The sequence below is a fragment of the Vulpes lagopus genome, chromosome 2 (genome assembly GCF_018345385.1).
Source record: "Vulpes lagopus strain Blue_001 chromosome 2, ASM1834538v1, whole genome shotgun sequence".
NCBI lineage: Eukaryota > Metazoa > Chordata > Mammalia > Carnivora > Canidae > Vulpes > Vulpes lagopus.
In genome coordinates this window covers 9,521,055-9,544,436 of record NC_054825.1, presented here as the reverse complement: position 1 = coordinate 9,544,436, position 23,382 = coordinate 9,521,055, and the positions used below count along the sequence as shown (strand labels likewise).

The window sequence follows — 23,382 nt, the reverse complement described above, 5'->3', positions numbered from 1 at the left end:
AAGCTGACAATGACCTTTCCTGTTTACCGGAAGCACTTCTAATTTTATAGTGTTTTGTCCTGTTTTTAAGGCTGCTTTGTTTTGAAAAGTGGCTGGTCCTAGTCAAATAGTCAAATATAGAACTGCCCCCATGTAAATTAAAGTGCAGCTCCAGGCAGTTGAGACTGGATCCTGATCCCAGAAGACTTGGAGAAAAACAGAGAGCTGCAGAATCTGGGTACCTGCAAGCTCCCTGGCCTCTGTTATCCTCCCTAAGGGCTGCAGAGCCTTCTGGAAAGCTGCCGCCTAGCCTGGGTCAGATTGCTTACACGCCGCTGCTTCCCAGGCCAGCGTTCCCAACCTTAAGCCAGTGCACATTTATAGAACACTTCCATGTGATCCTGGCGGAAGGCAGACCACGGGCGGAGGGCAGTGCTGAGAAGTCCTAACATCAGGAAGAGAGGGCCTTTTCTCAGCTCTCCTCATGCTAAGAGGATCCTGGGTAAGTAAGTCTCAGACTGATGGCTTTCTTCCTTTGAACAACGTCTGCCTTTCAACTGGTTTGGCTACTGGGATTAGAGGGGATAAATGCATCTCTTGCTTTTCTTTCCTTATAAAGGGAAATTAAAGGCACATCTGTGCTGCTTATTTCCAAACTCCCCCACCCCCTTGTCTCCCGAGCCGCATGAACTGTATTTTTTTCTTTCCAGTAAGTTACTTTTGGTAGGATAAGTCCCCATTGATCTAGACCCTGGTCCCGTCATTCGTAAAATAAGGGTTTTTGACTGGATGAAATTTCATTCTTCTGGCCTCTGTTATGATTCTGCCTATTGCAAATGGGATTTTCAAGTATTTATGGTTCTGTGGAATGATGATTTAATAGACCCCCTGAGGCCCTAATACAGTGAGACTTTATGGGAAAAAGTTATTTTAAAACTCCTAATGGTGTTGACTTTGACATATTTGCCGTGTTTCTCTAGACTCACACAAGTACCTTTTCAGACCATTTCTGAAGTTGTGGCTGCCAACTCGAGTTGCCATGTGATTTCAACAGAAACTGTTTTTGAGTCTGACGTGGTGTCAGTTATAACTGAATCTTCAGGCCACACCGAAGTAAGGCAGAGTGCTAAGCCTCATTCAAAAATCTTATGGTTTAGTAAAACACAGTGCAGTGTGTGTGTGCGTGTGGGTCCTATTTCATAGCATGTTCCATTAAGCAGAAATGCACAGACTGCCATTCCTTATCCCACTCGTACCACGTACACTCTAACTGTAATGTCTGCATGTGTGTGTGCACAGGTGACAAGTCTCCTCCAGCTTTAGCTGCTGCTTCCAAATTGGCACACTGTCCTTCCTAGTGAATACCTGTTGGCTACTTTGGGATTGTCCTACTCTCAGGTCCAACCGGTAGGGTCCTGTTTCCCTCCACGTCCTCCTGCACAGACACCAATACCAGGTGGGTCTTGTGGCTGTTGGTGGTTGACTTCAGAAAAGTCTTATTATCCAGTTTTGTTTTAAAAGTCCATTTGATTTTCCTATCTTGTTGCTCTGTTTATATGGGGAGATTTGGGAAGATCTAAGAACTCTGCTGCCACCATGTTCCCAGAATGCCCCTTGTCAGGCTTGTCATCGCCAGCAGGAGACCGCCTTGCTTCTGCAGTAACCCTAATGGGTAGTAATATGGTCTGGCCCAGAAGCAAAGGGAATGGGGAGGAAGAATCCAGAGGTTTCCGTGAATGTGCATTGGAGAGACAAGAGGAATGAAACAGAGGGAAAATTAAAACACAATCATTCATCCTTTCACTTCTTTTAGCAAACACTCAAGTGGCTCCATGTATTGGGTTCTGGGAATGATGGTATCATCATAAGCCACTGTCACATAAGCCCAAACCCTGCAGAGCACCTGGGCTGGAGGGAGGCAGATACCAAGCAGCAATCACTGCAAGGTGCAGAATTATCCTTAGGGTCCCAGGGGATGTGATTGAAAGAACACAGTCCTATCAGTGGAAATGGAAAGTCAAAGGGGCTTTAGGTTGAAGAAGAAAGATACGAATTCACATTTCAAGAGGTTATTTGATTGTGAATCATCTAAGTAGAAATCTCTGCCAGAATTAAAACCACAGTGGGTGCAGAAGGAAGCGAGGAACAGTGATCTAGATTTCGTGCCTTCTGCCTGGACTCAGCAGAGGAAGTTTAGGAAACTAGTGGAATCTTCTGAGGAGACCAGGCTGGAAGACCAAAGCCTGGATCTTATTGAATGGCTCTCCTGAGAGGGTGCAGTGAGCAACCGGGGAAGGTGGAGGAGAGCCGGATTTTGTAGCACTTGTGTAAGCAGACAGAAGTTTGGAGAAAGTGGGGGTGACAATGTCAGATGCTGTGGAGATGCTGAAGGAGGATGAGGACGGAGCAAAGGCCAGAGTCTGTGGATCCTGGGCCACTTCTGAGTGTGGTCACCATCAGGGAACATTGGTTGAAAGAAATAGAAACTCTGAGTTGAGAAGACATAGCTGGGCTGTAGCAACTCCTTGCATCCTGGCTTCTCAGCTAGCACCTGCTTCCTTCTGCCGAGGGTGGGCTGATATCTACTGGGTTCCTAACCTTGTTCCTCCCTCAGGCCATCATGTACAGTCTCCGGGTGTCTCTGGCACTGATCCCAGCTTCCATTCCTCATTGCCTTGTGATTTATGCCCCCACCCCCATTGATTGACTTCCAGGGCCTTAATTATATATCAAGAGATAAGTTCTGATTGGCTCAGCTTAGGCCCGTTAGCAGCTTCGAGGAGGCGGATTGGTGCCATAGACAGGATGCTGCGTCAGGGGTGGGTGGGGAATGAGCCATTTTCATGGCAGGCCCTCAAGAATTGCCTACTTAAGTGTGATTTTATGGGAGTAAAGAAGTAAAGCTGGTTGCAATGATGGGTGCTGCTAACTGCATGCAAGGATGTGTACAGAATGGGCCAGAGGCATGGGGGGGCATAAGGGACAACACTGGGGGGCCAGAACAAATGTAATTCAGCAGACTGTGGAGTACTGGCCTGTAGACAACCAAACTCACTATGATGCTGACCGTGCTCCGTATCTCTGATTCCCAAGGAGATGAGAAGCCCAGGTGAGATAGTCCATCCTGGCATGGAAGGTCCTATCCCAACTCAGAAGGCAGGGCAGGGGACCGAGATCCAGGTGGTGAGACAAGGGAGCAGCCCACCATGCCCAAGAAATGAATACAGGAAGGCCACTCTTTGTGGGCTCATCTGAACTGTTTGAGAGTCACTGGGCAGTCCACAATCCCTGTCCCCAGGTCCTTAAGTCAGCTGTGTATAGAAGGGGTAGATACCGATGTGTTTGTATAATCCTAGCCTGCTGTGGCAAGCCTGTGCGTGTGTTGCAATCTCGGGCAATGGTTGTGTATGGCAGGAGCAACTCAAGATCGCTGCCACCTTGCCAACGTTTCATAAATGTTGTTAATGAGGGTGTTTAAAATTGACACGGTGGAGAGAGTCGCTGGGACGAGTGAGTGCTCCGAGTTTGTGACCTAAAAAGGGGAAATTCTGCTCCGCACTCAAGTCAGGGACCAGCCCTTGCAGAGCCCCGTGCCAGAATTGGTGCCAAAGAATTATAAAGAGATTAAACCCAGCGACACAGGCTGATGTTGTTCTAGCAAAGAGGGCTAACTTTCTGTAGTCAAGCTGTTCATGTCGGTTCAGGAATGACTAAAATTGGTTGTGTTTCAGTATTCTGGGGCTCCGAAGAAATTGCCAGCATTTACCAAAGGGCTGCCTCTCCTCAGAGTAGTTGCCTTTATTAATGCTTATCAAATCCTGACTTGCAAAGCTTAGACCATGAATGATTCTTTCTTTCTGGTTGTGCTCATTCGGTGTGAAGGGACAGTACAGAGTATGATGTTGGTACAGCCGGAGTAATCATTTTTTAAAATATTTTATTTGTTTATTTGAGAGAGAGCGTGAACAGGGGAGGTGGCCAGCAGAGGAGAGGGAGAAGCAGACTCCCCGAGGAGCAGGGAGCCAGACTCAGGGACAGACCCCAGACCCGAGATCATGACCTGAGCCAAAAGCAGACGTTCAACCACAGAGGCACCCTGGGAATGATCATTTTTAAGTGGGGCCAAGTTTTTCATTTTTAGGGGACATCATTTTGTTGGTCAGTCTGGGAGCTTAAAAAGCATGGCTTTGTATCCACTTCTGGTCATTCAAAAGCCCACTCCTGTGAATCTGTTTCTGCCGAAATGGATAATGAGGCTCAAGTTAGGATCTGACAAAGTGATTTTGCGTCTCATGTTTCATAGCAAACAGATGAGACAACCAACCCTTGAGTCCTGGTTGGTCACAAGATCATCCTGTCATGTGTTCCAGTTCTTTGAAGAACATTTGGTGATGTTATTGTTTGCATCACCTGGTGGAAGTTTCGCTATTTGGCATTTCTCGGATTTGCTTCCACGGTCCCCAACACCAGCCTGCTCTACTGCCCTGGGACTGCCAATGCCAATGCTTTTGCAAATGCCTCTCCCTAATTGAGCATAAACAAGGAGATTCAGGTTGTCTTGTCTTGGTTAACAGGTGTGGGGGGAATGACCCAACCACAGATGCCCCCCTTGGAGAAGCAAACAGAGAAGGAGCCATGTCCATGGGCAGTCACTCATTAGTACCAGAACTTCTTATCAGATGGGCAGATCCTACTGGTAGGGAATTCAGGAAGCTGTCCTTTGGGGGGTGTGTTCACACATGGCAAGATTAGTCCTCAAGCCCATGTTCCAGAAGCCAGGTAGTGGTCAGACACGTAGTCCTAGGAACCCAGGCAACGGGGATGAGAGAGGGGGGCTAAGCTGAGGCTTGGGAAGCAGTGCTTGGGCTCGGTCCACTGAAGGCATCAGGTTCCACATCTGAAGTCCAACCAGAAAACTTAATCATTCTGATGATAGTTTTAGATCAGCGAAGTCTCTTCCTCTTGTTGTTCACAGTTATTTTGAAGAGTGCTTCATTGTCTCTGTTTTCTTCCCATCTTCAAGCTATCCTGAGGGTCCAGAGGTTGTACACATCTACTTTCTCTTTCTCATTATTTTATATCTTTTGTGGTGGAAGTACTGGGATATGGGTCACTACCCCAAAAGTTAATTAAAAAAAAAAAAACAGGAAAATTTGATTAAGATGGGTTTTATTGTTGTTGTTGTTATTCTTGTTGGGAAGAACTATAGACTAAGCAAATGGGACTTAACAGTCTTGTTTATAAGGACTTTTTAAATTATATGGTAGTTATTATTATCCTTAACTTTTTAAAGATAAGTTTACAATAAAATTGCCCGAAGAACAAAAGTCTTAAAAAGCTATTTTCTATTTTACATAATAAAATTGCCTGATGTCAGCTGAAACTCTCTAAGGCCTAATAATTGCATTTGTCTTATGTCATATAAAAGGCATAAATACCTTTAATTTCCTAGTGCAGCTCTAGCATATGGCTCATCAGTATAATATCTTGGCTCCAATATAACTGGCACTGATATTGCATCCACACTCAAGATTTCTGCTGGGTCTGCCTTCCCACCCCTCATCCCATTTCCTTCCGCCCTCCCTTTGGCCTGTAGTTCCCAATTATGTTCAAACTGTATCTGATTTCTAAAAATGACAGCACAGTTTAGCTTTTGGATTCAAGTGATGTCTGAATGTTTGTGGGTTTCAACAGCTTGTTTTCATAAGAAATATGGTTTTGCTAATATCCAATCTGCAAAGGACTATATGAAAATTGTGGGTAAGGAGAATCTTATATTTGAATGTGTCATCAAATATCTGTCTGAGCAGGAGGAAAAGAGACCCCTTACTGCAAACCAATATGGGGCTTCATGTTTCCATTTTGGGCTGAGAGACTATGTACTGTTTATAATGTGGGATGCTCAGAGCATCTGGCATGGACCAAGATGACACTAAGGGACCACCAGTCAAGGGACCATGCTGGTAAATTGTTATTTTATCACAGGAGAGTGCTAGGATCCATCCCATCGATCCTCCATCATGTGACATCCTTTGTGCTCCAATGCACAGATCTGCAGGATGGCCAGCCAGAGCTGGGTGTAGGCTGGTATAAAGGAAAATTATGGTCCCTCCAGGGGAAATCTTAACAGTTAGCTTTTGCCATGTAACAAAACCACCCCAAAACTTGGGGATTTAAAACAATAACCATTCATTTAGTCTCCAATCCTGTGGATGGGTGTTTAGGATGGGCTCAGCTGCTCCTCTGGGTTTTTCTTTTGGTTGCAGCTGGGATCCTTTGGGTGTCCATGGCCTGCTGTGGGCTGGCTAGCTCTCAGCAGCTCCTCCTCAGCCATGATGCTGAGAGTGTACATATTTAATGTAGTCCCAGAAGGAGGCAAATTTTGGTTGTCCTTTGAGTAAGGACCATAGGGTCAGCCTGTTGGTCCTCAGGTCTCCCCACTCATCGTGCAGCCTATGCCTGGTGGTGTCCTTATTGTCCAGAGCCCTGTGATGAACTCTCATGTAATCATGGGTGGTAACTAAATTAAGTGGCAAAAGAAAGAACGCTCCAGTGATTCAGTATAACTCTCTCCAGAGGAGATGCCTCAAGATAGAGAATTTCCCATCATGGAGGTATTCAAGCAGACCCAGAGAGTCCATGATTATTCCCAGGTTCTGGTTTAGATGTACAAAATTTCAAATGCATCATAACCAGTGCCTGGCCTCTGGCCCCCAAAGAACCAGATTCCAGATGATGAACTGGACCCTTCAAGATCTGTAACAAACATCCTAGGATGTGATTGCCTACGGAGACCCCAGGTCTCTCCATCTAAAGGCAGCACAGGGCAACAAAGCTCTCCTGAGACAAGAAGCGTCTGTGCTTCTGGAGATGTCCTCCATCCCTGCTTTGGCAAAAGCCCTGCCACCACCTCCAGCCACACTGTGTCCTTGCTCACCCAGCCCTCTGCTTGCTCTCCACCCTGACAGTCCCTACTCCTATGTCTGATCCTGCCAACCTGACTGTGCCCCCAAGTCCATCACCCCACTCACAGTTCTCTAGTTTCAATACTTTCCTGCTTGATCTAACCTAAGGCAGGTCTAGGTTCACCTCCACTCACCTCACCCTGAGACCTCCTTGACCATCCAAGACAGAGACAAGGTATACAAAACAAGATTGTTTTTAAACAGCAAACATTTGGATAAAACTTGGCATCCACTGCAGCTATTAAATCAGATGTTATAGGCCCGAGGAAATGTTTTTGATATGCGAAATGGGAAATAAAAAGCAGTTTCAAAAAGAGGCACCTGGCCGGCTCAGTCCATAGAGCATATGACTTTTGATCTTGGGGCTGTCAGTTCAAGCTCCATGTTAGATGTAGAGATTACTTAAAAAAAATATTTTAAAAGGAAAATAACAACAGCAAAATAAATCCAAAAGAGTACAAACAGTATGCATGATCCCAATTTTAATTTTGTGGATTTTACTTAAGTTTTTAAATGTACGCAATCCTAGATGTCAATTGGTGTTTCTCTCCGGCCTATAGACTCCAGCTCAAGCCCATGCCTAGTGGATCCCCAAGGTCTACCCCATGGTTTCTGTGAATCTCCAGGGCTTGTATACTCTGGAGTATACAAGAGGGACAGTCTCCTCTGCTCTCAGGTGTTTACTTGACTATTGTAATGACCCAAATATGAATAAAATATGAATAAAATGCAGCTCCCTCTTCAAGTACCAGCCCCTTAACCTCTGCCAAAAGTAAGACAAAGCAGAACAAAGTGCTCACAAAGCATTGGTGAATGTCTTTGAGTGAAGACCTGGGGCCAAAGAATAGGGCTGTGTGCTACAATGGAAGGAGAGTGACGTTGGACAGGCATGCTGGTTACTCAAGTGTCCTCCGCCCACATTCAGGGGAATTTTCCCTGACCCTTTTCCATCATTCTGTATCTCACAGCAATGTCCAGGTCCTTCCTCAACCCCTCTGTCCTCTTCTCTGACTTTCACCTTAAGAACCAAACTTCTTACTCTCCTTTCACATGGGAGGACCCTTCCCTATCTGAGCTTCAGCTCCTGCCACCTACACAGACTAAATTCAGTTCTTTTCCCAAAGAGTCTTCCTTCTCAAGAGGAATTCTGGTGCCGAGCTGTGAATCAGCTGGACTAGGCTGCTGGAGGGTGAAGATTTAAATTTGGCACTCTACTGAAGTCTCTGGCCTTGATCATCTATAAAATGGCGGCGTTAGATTAGGTCAGTGCTTCTCTACGTAGACCAGGGCCCACTGGTGAGCAGACAGGCCACGAGCACGCCAGGATTCCAATCCCCTCCACTCTTGGTGTGGTCAGGTGGGGCCCAGGCTGGGGATGAGGCTTCAAGCAGTCTTGCCATGTCCCCAAGTCAGAGGCTGTGTACCTGTCTTAATAGTATAGTATGTGTGCCAAGACATGAAAGGTCAGGAACCCCCATGAGGAGTTAGAGGTATTGTGCGCCCCGATTCTAATAGCTGGTCGTAGAGACTGACATTGGTGTCACAGGAAGTCTACGTTGTGATTGGGTGACAATGGGTTTGTCGGGGTGGTGGGGAATCCTAACCACATCTTATTAAAGTCAGAACGTTTGAATGGAGGGAACTCACCTTGTCATTCATTGAATGGAACACACGTTTACAGGATTCCAAAGCAGGGAGAACCAAACTAGGAAAAGATCTGGGTGGGAATCCCAACTCTGCCACCGTATCAGCCAATCAAGTCCGAAGACAGAAATGTCTACATTTCACAGATTTTGACGTAAAGAATTACTCTCTCAGTAAATACCAGGGCAGAAAAGCCAACTCAGAGTCATGATAGAAGGTGGCATCTGCAGGAGGCAGTTATCACACTTAGCACTCAGGGAGCAGAGAGAAGCTGCAACTACTAAAATTTAGAAGCTTGGAGGAGGGCCGCACAGAAGGGAACCTCAGGCCCCTGTGGAGGGAGCCCCAGCCACGAGGCAAGCTCTGGGACAACTGCCCATGGGACTCCAGTGCTGCACAGGATGGGATGACCCCGAGGGGACGCCATGAGGCTGGATGCTGCTCCCAGAACTGGGAAACAGACAGGAAGGAGTGTGCTCTCCTTCTTCCTCCCACCTCTGGCCTCCGCCTCCTCTTGCAGAGCCTCAGGAGCTGCTGGCCAAGCAGAAGTGGATCTGCAGAGTCCCCACACTGGACTACAGCAGGTTTGAGGCTGGGAAGTAGTAACTGAATAACTAGCTCAGGCTCTCCCCAATGGCGGGGCTGGGTATAGAGGTCTTTGGTTTCTGGGGCATAAGAGACAACTTGGGAGTTCCTTCCAGTCTCCCAGTCTCCACATTCTACAAGGCTGGGCTTTCCCCATCAAAGTTTGTTGGTGGCCGCTGAGATAGGGGATGGAAGAAGACAGGAGGCTGGGGAGAGGGGTGAGGAAGAGCTGTCATGTCACTCAAACCCCACAGAGCAGCCAGGTCCCTGCCAGAGGGGTAAGCAGGCAAGGTCTCTCCATAAATCCCCTTCCCAGGCTACGGCTGTTTGTTTGTATTAAAACAGGAACATGATAACAGAGCTATAAGTAGCTCCGCGCTCAGCTGTGCAAGGTAGGGAGTTAGGACAACTGAATTTAGCCACTGGAGGGAGAAGATGAGGTCTCCCACCTGCTGGGCCATTTGGGAACAAGCACCTGGCTGAGGTCACTGGGCATGTCGAGCAGCCAAAGTCACCACCTGCCAGGTGAACCTGAGCTCACCTTCAATGAGCAAACATAACCTGGACTCCTCCAGCTGATGCCTCCCATGGGCTCAGCTGACACAGGACCTGACTGGCTGGATGCCACTGTGGCCAGAGGGCAGTGCCATAGCAGGGCAGGCAGGTGTCATCTGACCTTGCTGGTCTGGTCCAGAGCCCAGTGCAGGGCCTGCAGAGGCCCGCTCAGGGGTGAGGCTGTCTGCTGAAAGCACGCCTGTCCCAGTCCAGATCAGGCTCCAGGCCCTGCTCGCTGGGAAACAAGGATAGATCATTCCCACCTTCTTGGCCTTGGCTTCCCCATCTGCGGAGGAAGTGTTGCTGACGATGATCTCCAAGCTTCTTCCAACACTAACAACCCAACATGCTCAGTGCAGAAGAAAAATCAGAACTTTTTAAGCCTTTAACACAGATACATTCCCATCACATACAAAAAAGAGGGCTTTTTTTTTTTTTTAAACATAGAGAATAAAAAAGTCCCTAAATAGAAAACTTAGTATAATTGTCTGATGTATCAACAAATCCCAACAGGCTGTTCTCACGGGACAGTGCAGGTTAGTTGCAAAACCTCTCTGAGCCTCCGCGTTATCGTCCATGACATGGGGCCGCCGTGATCTTGTCTCTGATTTCCTAGCTCCCTGTGCCTCCCCACCCTACCCGGAGCACGTAAAATGGGGCATTGGCCCAACCTGGACACCGCAATCTGGGTCTGAGCGACGTTCTCCACCCACAGGCCGCTTGTGCACTGCTCAGCTGCTGTGCTGGTTCTCACGTTTCCACTTCCCTTCCTCCTCCACACTTGGCCCCAGGCCTCATTTCCCCGGTTATGCTCTTGGCTCCTCTCAGCACTGCTCTGTCGACCCAGCCCTGCTAGGCTGTCTGGGCCACCGCAGGAAGTGACGGGCCCAAACCTGGCCCTTTTCACAGATCAATGAGGGGGGATGGGTCGCATCAGCTGGGACCTTCCCAACCAGCTCCAGTTGCCAACAACTAAACACTCCATGCTCTACTCTGGGAGTAAATGAGCAGAAAAATAAATGAGAGAAAAAGGCTATCAACCCCCTTGAACTGCACTGAAAAATCTTCCAAGGTGGCAGGTAGCATCACATCCTTCATGAATGCAGGGTCTGGGGCCAACTGGCTCCATCCTTCCTCTTGCTCTCTGCTGGTCTTGACCATGTGACTTGATCCCTCTGGGCCTCGGTTGTTCATCCATCAAAAAAAGAAAATACCAAAAAAAAAAAAAAAAAAAAAAAGAAAATACCTACCTCGTCGCTTTGCTGTAAGTATGAAAGAGCACACAAGCAACCCAGTGCTTGGTACGTGAAAAAGCTTAATATTTCTGGAACGCGTGAAGAAGTGAATTAATGAATCAAAGACTGTCCTGTTTTACATTCGGGGGCTGTGATGGTGTGACACCAATAAACCAGTTGAGAAACAAACATCTTCCCAAGCAATTATCCGTTAAAATGAATTTTATATTTTAATCTACCGGAGATTAGGTTGAGGTTAGCTGGCTGGTTAGGCTCAGTGCAGGAACAAGTGGGTAGAAGAAACCTTTGTGCATTCAGTCTCATTTGTGGCAAGCCACTGGAAAGAATTGGAAGCCTAAACTGTGGATCCTTTTCAAAGATGTGCAGTTTCATTCGTCTGAGGACATAGAGGCACTCTTAGCTAAATTAACACCTGGTGCCTGGTGATGGCCACAGAGAGGGACAGGATTGGAATGATGCGTCACCAGCCCAGTAAACACTTCAGTGTTTACTTCTTAAAGTAAGAAGACACTTAAATGGCTTCTTCAAAAGTTCTTGAAACCATCTGCTTTCTTCTTACTGAGCCTGTGTTATAAATAAAATGTCTTCGTTGCCATTTGTTTTTCCTAGCGCACAAGTCAGTTTAGCTGAGCTTTTACTGCAGATGTACCGAGTTCTAAGTAGTTGCGCCCAAATTCATGATTTTACTGAAGGGATAGAAAGAAGGCAGTATAAACCTTGTTTCACTGAAGGCTTTGCTTATTGAGACTCCAAATAGACCCACTGCCAGCAACAACAGCACAGGCAGTGGTTTATAAGTTTACTCTGTTCCAAGAGCTTTACTGAAATTAACTCACCACCACCATGTGAGATGAGGTAGGTATTGCCATGATTCCCATTTTAGAGATGACACAACTGAGGACACAGAAGTTAAATAACTTGCCAGAGTTTATACACCAGGCAGCGGTCTGGTTCATAATCCCAACCCCTGCCTCCAGAGGGAAGTCGTCCTGGAGATGGATGAGCAAATCTACACACACCTGTGTTTAGTCACACGTGGTGGGAAATGGAAATCTGGTTGCTTGCTTAATGTCCAGCTTGAAAGAAGACAGCACAAAGAGGGAAGCTGATCAGCCATGGACAGGTGTAGACAGTGGTAAGTCAAGGAGACTGATACTGAGGTTCTATCAGAGTACTGCCTTGGGGAGAGGTGGTCATGGCTAAGGAATGTAGACAATCTGGATTCCATAGCGCTTGGCATCTGAACACATCCCCTGTGCCTAGGCAATCTGTTAGAGGAGACGGAGCACCAACTTCTGGGATGGAAGCTAAAAGGTCTGCTTACTTGAGGTGACCAGGACAGCGGTGGTGGGACAGGTGATGATGCCCAATATCCAGCAGTCATGACAGTGTCGGTCCAGGAACCAATGGTGGTGGCAACCGTGATATCAGTGGCCAACCACGAGCTGATGGAGGGGATGGTTCATGGAGGGAATTTGAGCTGCCGAAGGGATGCAGCTGAAATTGAATACTGAACATTCCCCACCTTCAACATCCTTATGGGACTCCGCCATTTTGGTTGGCCATCCTCTCTCTGTCCTTCTCCCCCCTTCTCAGGGGCAATCCTCCCCGTCTCTTTCACTATGTTTGCTTCCTGTTGCCCTCTGAATGACCCCTCTTCATTTTCAATTGGCTCATCCAAGATATTTCACTTAAAAAGATTCTCTTCCCTAGAAGAATTCTCCTATGACTTGGGTGGAAGTGGGGGAGGGGGAAGGCAAACATTCTTGATTCTCATCCCACCAATCCTTAATTGTACAGAAACCCGGTGTTCATAAACATAAAAGTAACAATTTTCAAACATTCCCCCCCCCAATTGTGGAATTATTTTCAAACAACAGTTTGTACAGAACTCCAAGATGTGAAACATAAACATTTTAACATGAGGTGAAATTCATGTAACACAAAATTAACTATTTATTTATTTATTTATTTATTTATTTATTTATTTATTTATATTATTTTAAATGAACCATTTTAAAGTGAACAACGCAGTTGTATTTACCACATTCACAATGCTGGTCAACTGCCGCTTCTGTCTAGTTCCAGAATATTTTTCATCTCACCAAAATAAAACCCTAAACCCATCAAGAAGTTACTCCCCCTTTCCCCAGCCCTTCCGAACAGTCAATCTGGTTTCTGGATTTGCCAATTCTGGACATTTCCTATCAATGAAATCACACAATCCGTGGCTTTTCTCAGTAAATTTTTGTGGTTCATCTGAGTTGTTAGCACGTATCTGAACTTCACTCCTTTTTATGGCTGGTCAATCTGCTGTATGGATGAACCACAATTCGAATATCCATTCACCTGTTGGAACATATACACCTTGGCTCTGTCCAAACCGAAAGTGGGGGCACCAAGATCCCCCCCTCTGCATCCAGCATGAGCTCCGCCCCCAAGACACCTGGCCCCCAGGAGGCCTCTGATGTCATGCCAACTTGCTGCCCTGGGGTGGGGGGCACCTCGCGGCAGGGATCAGGGCCTTCTGCACAAGGAAAGACTCTGCCTTATGAGAAACAAGATCGAAACTGGCTTGTTCTTGCAAATGAGTGGCTGGCTGGCCGTAACCCAAGGGATCGGGGAGGGTGGAAGGCCGCAGGGCAGCAGGGTATCCGGGCGGCTGCGCACTGGTCCCACCCAAGGGCCTCGAGGCCTCCTCAGCACCCCGGCCAAGCCTGCAGCACTTTATGACTTCACTTGTTGAAAGTCAAGCCCCGCCTCGGTAAGTACATTCTCCACACACCACACCATAAACAGGTGCCAGACTGCTGGCGTCATCATCTTTCCACAAGTTTCTTTTGTCTTGCCACATGATTTAGGGTGGGAGTTTTCCAGGTGCCAACGGGAAGCCCTGGGCGCATTTGACTCCTGTCCCCAAGGAGAGCTCTGTCCCCGCTCTGCTGGGTGGAGGGCGAGTGGGTGACCCGCGGGGCCCTGCTCCCCGGCAGGACGATTCCGATCGCTTAGGTGCAGCCAGGCAGGTCACGGGGCCAGTTTAAGTCTGGATAAGCCTTCTCTGAAAGGAGCCCTGCTAATGTGATAACCGGGAAAATCCTCTACGTGAAAGGCCCTGGCCGCGATGGGCGCAGAAACGCTGATTCCACGTTTGTGTGTTGCCCGCGGCCCGGGGAGGCCGCTGCTCAGGTAGGAGGTGCTGTGGGTGCGAGGGTGGAGCCGGCGGCCGTGCGGGGCTGGGTGACGCGGGCCTGGGCCGCACCTGCTCCTGAGTGCGGGAGGAGAAAGCACAGCTGCCGGGGAGCACACCTGCGGCCGCAGCCTCCGAAGTCCCAGACCTCCCCCAAATGTAAGTAGCGGGCAGGGCTGTACCCGCCTTCCCTTCTGGTCCCGGGGCCGAGGGGCTGGCAGGGCTGCAGCTCAGCAGGACAGAGCTCCTGGAAAGCCAGGCCTGCTCTCCCTGCCGGCCCTCTGTGGTTTTGAAATTTGCACTGAGCCAGAAGTAGGTGGTTGGTTTTTGTGCTTAAGATTTCTTTATTTTGGAGAGAGAAAAGAGAGAGAGAGAGAGAGAGAGAGAGAGAGTGAGCACAAGCAGGAGAGGCAGAGGGAGAGGGAAGGAGAGAACCTCAAGCAGACTCTCCGCTGAGCCAGACACCGGGCTCGATCTCACCACCCAGAGATCATGACCTGAGCCGAAACCAAGAGTCTGAGGCTCATCCCACTGAGCCCCCCGGGCACCCTGAACCAGGAGTAGTTTTGTCATTGTCCTTTAGTCCATTTATGCGTATGAAAAGCCAGTCCAAGCGCTCTGATTTGTGATACCATTATTGAATTTAATCTGGTGAATGAGTGTCAGAAATCAATATTACAGAGAACCGTATGACATTCCAACTGTGTGTGGGTTAAACTGGTTGGCACAGCAGGGTGGCAGTCATTGATAGGGGCATAATGAGTAACACTCAACATTATTTGCTAATGAGGCATCATTTTCCAAATGAACATCAAAAGAAACTCTGATCGATTTTAAATGCATGAAGGTTTTCACATTCTGTGAGCATATGATACATATATCTATATTTTTCCGATCTTATAAACAGTAAGCAGCCAGAATGATGTAAGGAATTGCCTCCTTTTGACTCAAGGGTTTGGAGTGAGAGAATCAATCGATCATTATAGGGACGTCACCTGCAATTTTCTCAGTTTGGGGGCGTTTTATTTGTGCTGCTGAAAATACTCACATTTTATTTTCCCATGACTGTTCGGTACACATAACACATGGAAGCTCCTCAGTCAGTGTTGGTTGAATAGATAAGCAATCAGTGGACAAATTTTATTTGAAGTGAGTCAATCACTGAAGTTTTCTGAGCAAATACTAGGGTGTAAGCAAACACTGCTGCGGAAGGAATCTTGAATTAGAAGGCAGGAGGCTGAGTCGTTTTTCCGGCTCTGACTTCTCCAAACTGGGTCTTGGGCAAGCTCCCTAGCCTTCCCCGGTTTCTGTTTTCCACCCTGGATTAGCCTGGTAATCCCTAAGGCTCCAGCTCTAGAAGTTGATAATTTTACAAGTTTTCCGTAACTTAGTTTCTCCATGTAGAAAAAGCGAGAGGTTATGGGGTCTCGTGGAACTCAGATGACGTCGGTGCAGCCGCGGCTTTGTGGGCTGTGCGGGAGGCATCCTCACGATGCTGGTGATCAGCCACCAGCGTGGCTAAGAGAGCCCGACGGAAGGGGTCTAGTTGTCCTGGCAGCCCCCTGCTTTATGGGATTATGTATTCCTTGTCTGGCCCCGGCTACCCCTTTTCCTCACCAAGAAAACCATCCTGCCTTCATGAAAATATGTGCAGAAGCGAAACTGATTTGATGAAGCAAGTGCTTAGAGTAAAAAAAAAAAAAAAAAAAAATACCGTATGGTACCGAAGGGAAGTGGATTTCACACCCCCTAAGGTTGGACCCCGGACCCTCTGTGGTCACTTGATGGGGGAACTGCCACACTCTGCATTTCCAAAGTGAGCACCAGGAGAAACAGAAAGCACCCGAAAGTGGCCCTCCTGGAGTAATCTCTGGCAACTGCGCCCCTCCTGTCACTTTGTGGATATACCTACGTGTGTACGTTGGCGTTAACACAGACTCCGTAACAAACTCGTTTTTCAGAAGCGTCTGCCAACCCCGGGGTGGGGAATAAAAACAGCAGCCCATACTGGGAAGGAAGTCTGGGTGGCATATCGCAAAAGAAAAGCCTTCAAAAGCGATTTTCCATGATGTGACTGCAGAGATCAACATTTCCCATCATCTGGCTTTTGAGTTTGGGGAGACGCGCAGAGAAAGCCTCAGATCTTCGATGTTACAGATGTGCATACCCTTTTATTTCTTCTAGTTGCTTCTGGTAAAATCCTGAGGGACGCTGACACCCTGAATCGCCATGGGCAATGAGAACAGCACCTCGGAAAGCCAGGTGGGTGTCAGGGAGCTTCCCCCCTCAACCTACACGGGTCCCTTGACTGACTTTGATTAGATTTTTTTTCAGCATCTCCTCTCCGCCCAGGAAGGAGGAAGCTAAAACACACATTATACATAGATACATACGGGCACATATGTATTTCCAGAAGTATTTACCATTTGCATTTTCAGAATTCTTGTATTAAGGCTAGCTCTGATTTTATAAACTATATATATTTTTTTTTAAAAAAAAAAAACCTAGCTTAACTGTGCTTTTATTCTGTGCTTTTAAAATTGACAAAATAAGAGTTTGGTACATTTTTCCTGCATCGTGCCCACCCCATCCACTTACTTCTATGGATGCATCAGAGAAGGTTGAAATGAAACCTTATCCATCCTTCTCCCTCAAATAAAATTATGGCCCTTAAAAAGTGATCTTCAAATCTATCAATGTTGAACTATCTACGTTTGTTAGTGAACATCTATCACTGTTAAAGGTGAACTATCGTTTCCACGTTAGGTAAGGTTTTCATGATTGAGGAATGAGCCTCAACTGCTTAATTGTGCATACGGCTGGGATTGTTAAAATAGATTCAAATTTTATAGCTCTTTATTTTCAGTTTGAGAGACTCAATTCAATGCCCCGGTGAACAAAGTCAGGGGGACGCTTTCCTACTTCTCTCACCCACAATGCACATTTTTTGATTAGCGGTATTGAGTTTTCGGAACGAGATCACTGGATCTGAAAGCCAGCATAAAGCAATTTGTATTCCTTCTGCCTTTTTCTTCCCTATGATCTTCTTTTCTCAAGGAGGAACACAGGAATCATTAAGAGAAAAGGTTGGCAAATTTCGGTCTTTAGGAGCAGGCCAGAGACAGTAAATGGCAGGATATGAGACAACAGGGAGAAGGAGGGACTGTGGCAAATAGGAGGGATCGTCTCCTGTTGTTTGAAGGACGCACCTCCATCAACCCTGGCTGATGGTGGGAGTGCAGGCCCAGGGTTACAAGACCTTCCTATCTTTTCAAGAGAAGTCAAAAGCCTCTATTTTTCTATAAAATCATAAAATATTTATAATTTAACTTTTTTTTGAAATTTTGAGACAATGATAAATTGGCGTGCTGTTGCAAGACCTAAAACAGAGAGATCCCTGAACCCTTTACCTAGTTTCCCCCCAGGGTAACATCTTTCGAAACTACAGTGCAAACTCCTATCAACGTTGATACAGTCAAGATACCGAACATTTCCCTCACCCGAAGGATTCCTTGCATTTTCCTTACAGCCACCCCCACTACCTCCAGCCCCCCACTCCTAACCCCTGGCACCTCCTAATTTGTCCTCTCTGTCTGTAATTTTGACTTTCTGAGAACGTTATATAAATGGTGTCACACGGCATGCGACCTTTTGGGACTGGCTTTTTTCACTCGGCCTAATTTCGAGATTCATCCAGGTGGTCATGTGTGTCAGGTAAATTCACTCCTTTTACTTGCTAACTTATGCTCTGTGGTATAGAAACATCTGGGTTGTTTCCAGTTTGGGGGCGATCACAGCATCGCAATATCACAATAAAGCTTATTGTGAACCTTTGCATACAGATTTTGCATGTGTGTGAATAGAAGTTTTCATTTCTCTGACGCGAGCGCCCAAGAACTCAATTGCTGGGTCACGTGCTAGTTGCATGTCTAGTTTTATATAGCAAGGTCGGTGTTCTAGCACTTTTAGTTTTATAAGGACCCACCAAACGGTGAGATAGAACCCTTGTACCATTTTACATTCCCACCGGCGATGAGCAATGGATGAGTGACCCAGTTTTTCCACACCCTGGCCATCATTTGGTGGTGTCGCTATTTGGCGGCACCGTGCTGCTATGTGTCTTGTGATATGTCACTATGGTTCTAATTTGCATTTCCCTGATAACTGGCATTGCTGATCATCTCTCATGAACTTGTTGCAGTCTGTGTATTCTCTTTGGTGAAATACTGTGTTCGTGTCTTTTGCGCATTTTCTAATTGGCTTTTTTATAAACTGTTGAGTGTTAAGAGTCTTTATTTTTTTTTAAATTTTATTTATTTATTTATGAGAGAGAGAGAGAGAGAGAGAGAGAGAGGCAGAGACACAGGCAGAGGGAGAAGCAGGCTCCATGCACCAGGAGCCCGACGCGGGACTCGATCCTGGGTCTCCAGGATCGTGCCCTGGGCCAAAGGCAGGCGCTAAACCGCTGCGCCACCCAGGGATCCTAAGAGTCTTTATATAGTCTAGATACTACTCCTCTGTCAGATTGTGGTTTGCAAGTATTTTCTCCGGCATGTAGCTTGTCTCCTCATCATCTTAAGAGGGTCTTTTACGAACAAAAAGTTTTTATGAGATCAGTTTTTCCTTTTCGTTTTCTGCCAAGTCTAGCACTTTGGGTGTCAAGTCTAAGAATTCTCTTCTACATCCTGAAGATTTTCTCCTGTGTTATCCTTTCCAAAGATTTTATAGTTTTATATTTAAGTCTATGACTTATGTTGCATTCATTTTTGTGTAAGGTCTGAGATTTAGGCCGAAGTTCATTTCCTATGTTTTCGTTCTGCTTGGTTTTGTCCGTGAATGGCCATCTCTCCACTACCTTGTGTGGCAGACGCTATTCTTTCTCTATTAAATTGCTTTCACACCTTGGTCAAAAATCAGTTGGTCCTATTTGTGTGAGTCTGTTTCTGGTTTCTGTTCATTGACCCACATGTCTACTCTTCTGCTGATACCACACAGTCTTTTTTTTTTTTTTAATTAATTTTTATTGGTGTTCAATTTACCAACATACAGAGAAACACCCAGTGCTCATCCCGTCAAGTGTCCACCTCAGTGCCTGTCACCCATTCCCCTCCACCCCCCGCCCTCCTCCCCTTCCACCACCCTTAGTTCGTTTCCCCGAGTTAGGAGTCTTTATGTTCTGTCTCCCTTCCTGATATTTCCCAACATTTCTTTTCCCTTCCTTTATATTCCCTTTCACTATTATTCATATTCCCCAAATGAATGAGAACATACACTGTTTGTCCTTCTCCGATTGACTTATTTTACTCAGCATAATACCCTCCAGTTCCATCCACGTTGAAGCAAATGGTGGGTATTTGTCGTTTCTAATTGCTGAGTAATATTCCATTGTATACATAAACCACATCTTCTTTATCCATTCATCTTTCGATGGACACCGAGGCTCCTTCCACAGTTTGGCTATTGTGGCCATTGCTGATAGAAACATCGGGGTGCAGGTGTCCCGACGTTTCATTGCATCTGAATCTTTGGGGTAAATCCCCAACAGTGCAATTGCTGGGTCGTAGGGCAGATCTATTTTTAACTCTTTGAGGAACCTCCACACAGTTTTCCAGAGTGGCTGCACCAGTTCACAGTCCCACCAACAGTGTAAGAGGGTTCCCTTTTCTCCGCATCCTCTCCAACATTTGTTGTTTCCTGCCTTGTTAATTTTCCCCATTCTCACTGGTGTGAGGTGTTATCTCATTGTGGTTTTGATTTGTATTTCCCTGATGGCAAGTGATGCAGAGCATTTTCTCATGTGCTTGTTGGCCATGTCCATGTCTCATCTGTGAGATTTCTCTTCATGTCTTTTGCCCATTTCATGATTGGATTGTTTGTTTCTTTGGTGTTGAGTTTAATAAGTTCTTTATAGATTTTGGAAACTAGCCCTTTATCTGATATGTCATTTGCAAATATCTTCTCCCATTCTGTAGGTTGCCTTTTAGTTTTGTTGACTGTATCCTTTGCTGTGCAAAAGCTTCTTATCTTGATGAAGTCCCAATAGTTCATTTTTGCTTTTGTTTCTTTTGCCTTTGTGGATGTATCTTGCAAGAAGTTACTGTGGCCGAGTTCAAAGAGGGTGTTGCCTGTGTTCTCTTCTAGGATTTTGATGGACTCTTGTCTCACATTTAGATCTCTCATCCATTTTGAGTTTATCTTTGTGTATGGTGAAAGAGAGTGGTCCAGTTTCATTCTTCTGCATGTGGATGTCCAATTTTCCCAGCACCATTTATTGAAGAGACTGTCTTTCTTCCAATGGATAGTCTTTCCTCCTTTATCGAATATTAGATGACCATACATTTCAGGGTCCACTTCTGGGTTCTCTATTCTGTTCCATTGATCTATGTGTCTGTTTTTGTGCCAGTACCACACTGTCTTGATGACCACAGCTTTGTAGTACAACCTGAAATCTGGCATTGTGATGCCCCCAGCTATGGTTTTCTTTTTTAAAATTCCCCTGGCTATTCGGGGTCTTTTCTGATTCCACACAAATCTTAAAATAATTTGTTCTAACTCTCTGAAGAAAGTCCATGGTATTTTGATAGGGATTGCATTAAATGTGTAAATTGCCCTGGGTAACATTGACATTTTTACAATATTAATTCTGCCAATCCATGAGCATGGAATATTTTTCCATCTCTTTGTGTCTTCCTCAATTTCTTTCAGAAGTGTTCTATAGTTTTTAGGGTATAGATCCTTTACCTCTTTGGTTAGGTTTATTCCTAGGTATCTTATGCTTTTGGGTGCAATTGTAAATGGGATTGACTCCTTAATTTCTCTTTCTTCAGTCTCATTTTTAGTGTATAGAAATGCCATTGATTTCTGGGCATTGATTTTGTATCCTGCCACGCTACCAAATTGCTGTATGAGTTCTAGCAATCTCGGGTGGAGGCTTTTGGGTTTTCTATGTAGAGTATCATGTCATTGGCAAAGAGGGAGAGTTTGACTTCTTCTTTGCCAATTTGAATGACTTTAATGTCTTTTTGTTGTCTGATTGCTGAGGTGAGGACTTCCAGAACTATGTTGAACAGCAGTGGTAAGAGTGGACATCCCTGTCTTGTTCCTGATCTTAGGGGAAAGGCTCCCAGTGCTTCCCCATTGAGAATGATATTTGCTGTGGGCTTTTCGTAGATGGCTTTTAAGATGTCGAGGAAAGTTCCCTCTATCCCAACACTCTGAAGGGTTTTGATCAGGAATGGATGCTGTATTTTGTCAAATGCTTTCTCTGCATCTAATGAGAGGATCATATGGTTCTTGGTTTTTCTGATACCACACAGTCTTGATTACTGCTGCTAGGTAATAAGTCCTGTCCCACTTGACTACTTTTCAAAATTGCTTTAGCTATTTTAGCTAGGACTTAAAGCTTTCCATATGAATTTTAAAATAAGCTTGTCTATGTCCACAAAAGGTCTTGCTGGGATTTTGGTAGGGATACATTAAAACCTATAGATACACTGGGGAAATTGACATCTTTACTATGATGAGTCTTCCAGTCTATGGACACACAGTGCTTCTTTTTTATTTCTTTCATCATCATTTCATAAACTTCAGCATATATATTCTGCATATGTTTTAAGTTTATGCTTAAGTGTTTCATTTTATTTGCAGTAATTATACATAGCATTGTGTTTTTAATTTTGGTTTCCACATGTTCATTGCTAGTGTATTGATTTTTTTTGGTTTTGATTTTATATCCTGTGACCTTGCTGAACTCACTTATTAGTTCCAAGAGGCTTTTTGTGGATTCCTCAGGATTTTCTATGTAGACAATCACGGTATTTGCAAATCAAGAGAGTTGCATTTCTTCTTTTTGATTCCTTTTCCTTCCTTATCGTGGCTAAGAATTCCAATACTATGTTAATTAGAAATGGTCAGAGTGGACAGCCTCACCTAGTTCCTGGTTGTGGGGGGAAAGCATTCCATCTTTTGCTGTTAATAAGTAAGTTATTAGCTTGCAGGTTTTGATAAATTCTCTCTCTTTTTAAACGAACTTTCTTTCTTGCTTGCTTGCTTGCTTGCTTTCTTGCTTTCTTGCTTTCTTTTAGGCCCTAGTGTCAAGAGTTGCATGTTCTACTGACTAAACCAACTGGGCACCCCTATAACTTCTCTTTATCAAGTTAAGGAAGATCCACCTCTATTCCTAGTTTGCTAAGAATTTTGATCATCAATGGGTATTGGATTTTTTCAAATGCGCTTTCAATTTTTCTCTGTCAGTTGATGTAGCCATATGATCTTTCTTTCTTCTTTGGGCTGTTGCTATGTTAGATTACACTGACTGATTTCCGAATGTTGAACCAGTCTTACATACCTGAAATTAATCTTACCTGGTCGTGGTGTATAATTATTTATAAAGATGTTAGGCTTGATTTGCTAACATTTTGTTGAGGATTTTTGTGTCTAAATTCACTATAAACACTGCTTGGTAGTTTTGTTTTCTTTCTCAGGTTCTGGTATGCTAAAACTTATCTCCTAGAACAAGTGAGGGAGTGCTTTCTCCTATATTCCTAGAAAAGGTTGTGTAAAGAAATTCTACACTTTTCACAGTGTTGGGAACTAATTTAAATCATATTTAAACACTCTGTGAGCCAAAAAGATGCTCCTGCTGCCTGAGGTTGGCTCATGTCCTACTTCTTTGTGATCTCATTAAAGGGATGTTTTATCTTGTGTTTTGGAGTGAAGAAGGGCACGGCCATTGGTTCGGAGCTTTCCATGTGCAGACACAGTACAGGCCCTAGACTCATATTCTGGCCTTTAGTCCCGCTGATTCATAAACTAAGTGGCTCAATTTCAATACCTTCTCTAAAGACTTGCAGATCTGTTTGGGTCCCAAACCATCTGGAAGCTCTACTGTTGGCTACAAACACAATAGAGCCCTAGTTGTCACTGGGGGTGTATTTGCTCCTACCCCCAGGACATTTGTCAATGTTTGAAGGCAGGTTTGGTATCACAGCTCCAGAGTGGGGGTGCTACTGGTATCTAGTAGAGGTCAGGGATGCTGCTAAATGTGCTCAATGCACAGGGATGGCCCCACACGGAGATTTATTCTTCTGAAAATGTCTAAGGTGCCAAGGTTGAGAAAACCCAGAATAGCAGAACATTTGTCTTGCCTGCTTGAAGAGAACTCCTTGGGGCGGTGGCTGAACTTTAATCTGAGATGAATTTCTACCTGAAT

The 23,382-nt window shown here is 45.5% G+C and overlaps 1 protein-coding gene across 1 annotated transcript in view; it reads left to right on the top strand.

Moving 5' to 3' along the window:
- Positions 1-367: 367 nt before the first annotated feature.
- The window catches only part of TACC2 (transforming acidic coiled-coil containing protein 2), a 219,079-nt gene continuing 196,064 nt past the window's right edge, over positions 368-23,382 (top strand). The window contains exons 1-2 of the mRNA XM_041730819.1: positions 368-481; positions 16,356-16,433. Of these exons, the coding sequence (XP_041586753.1) occupies positions 16,408-16,433 (26 nt within the window). The 5' untranslated portion in view covers positions 368-481; positions 16,356-16,407. The remainder of the gene's footprint in view (positions 482-16,355; positions 16,434-23,382) is intronic.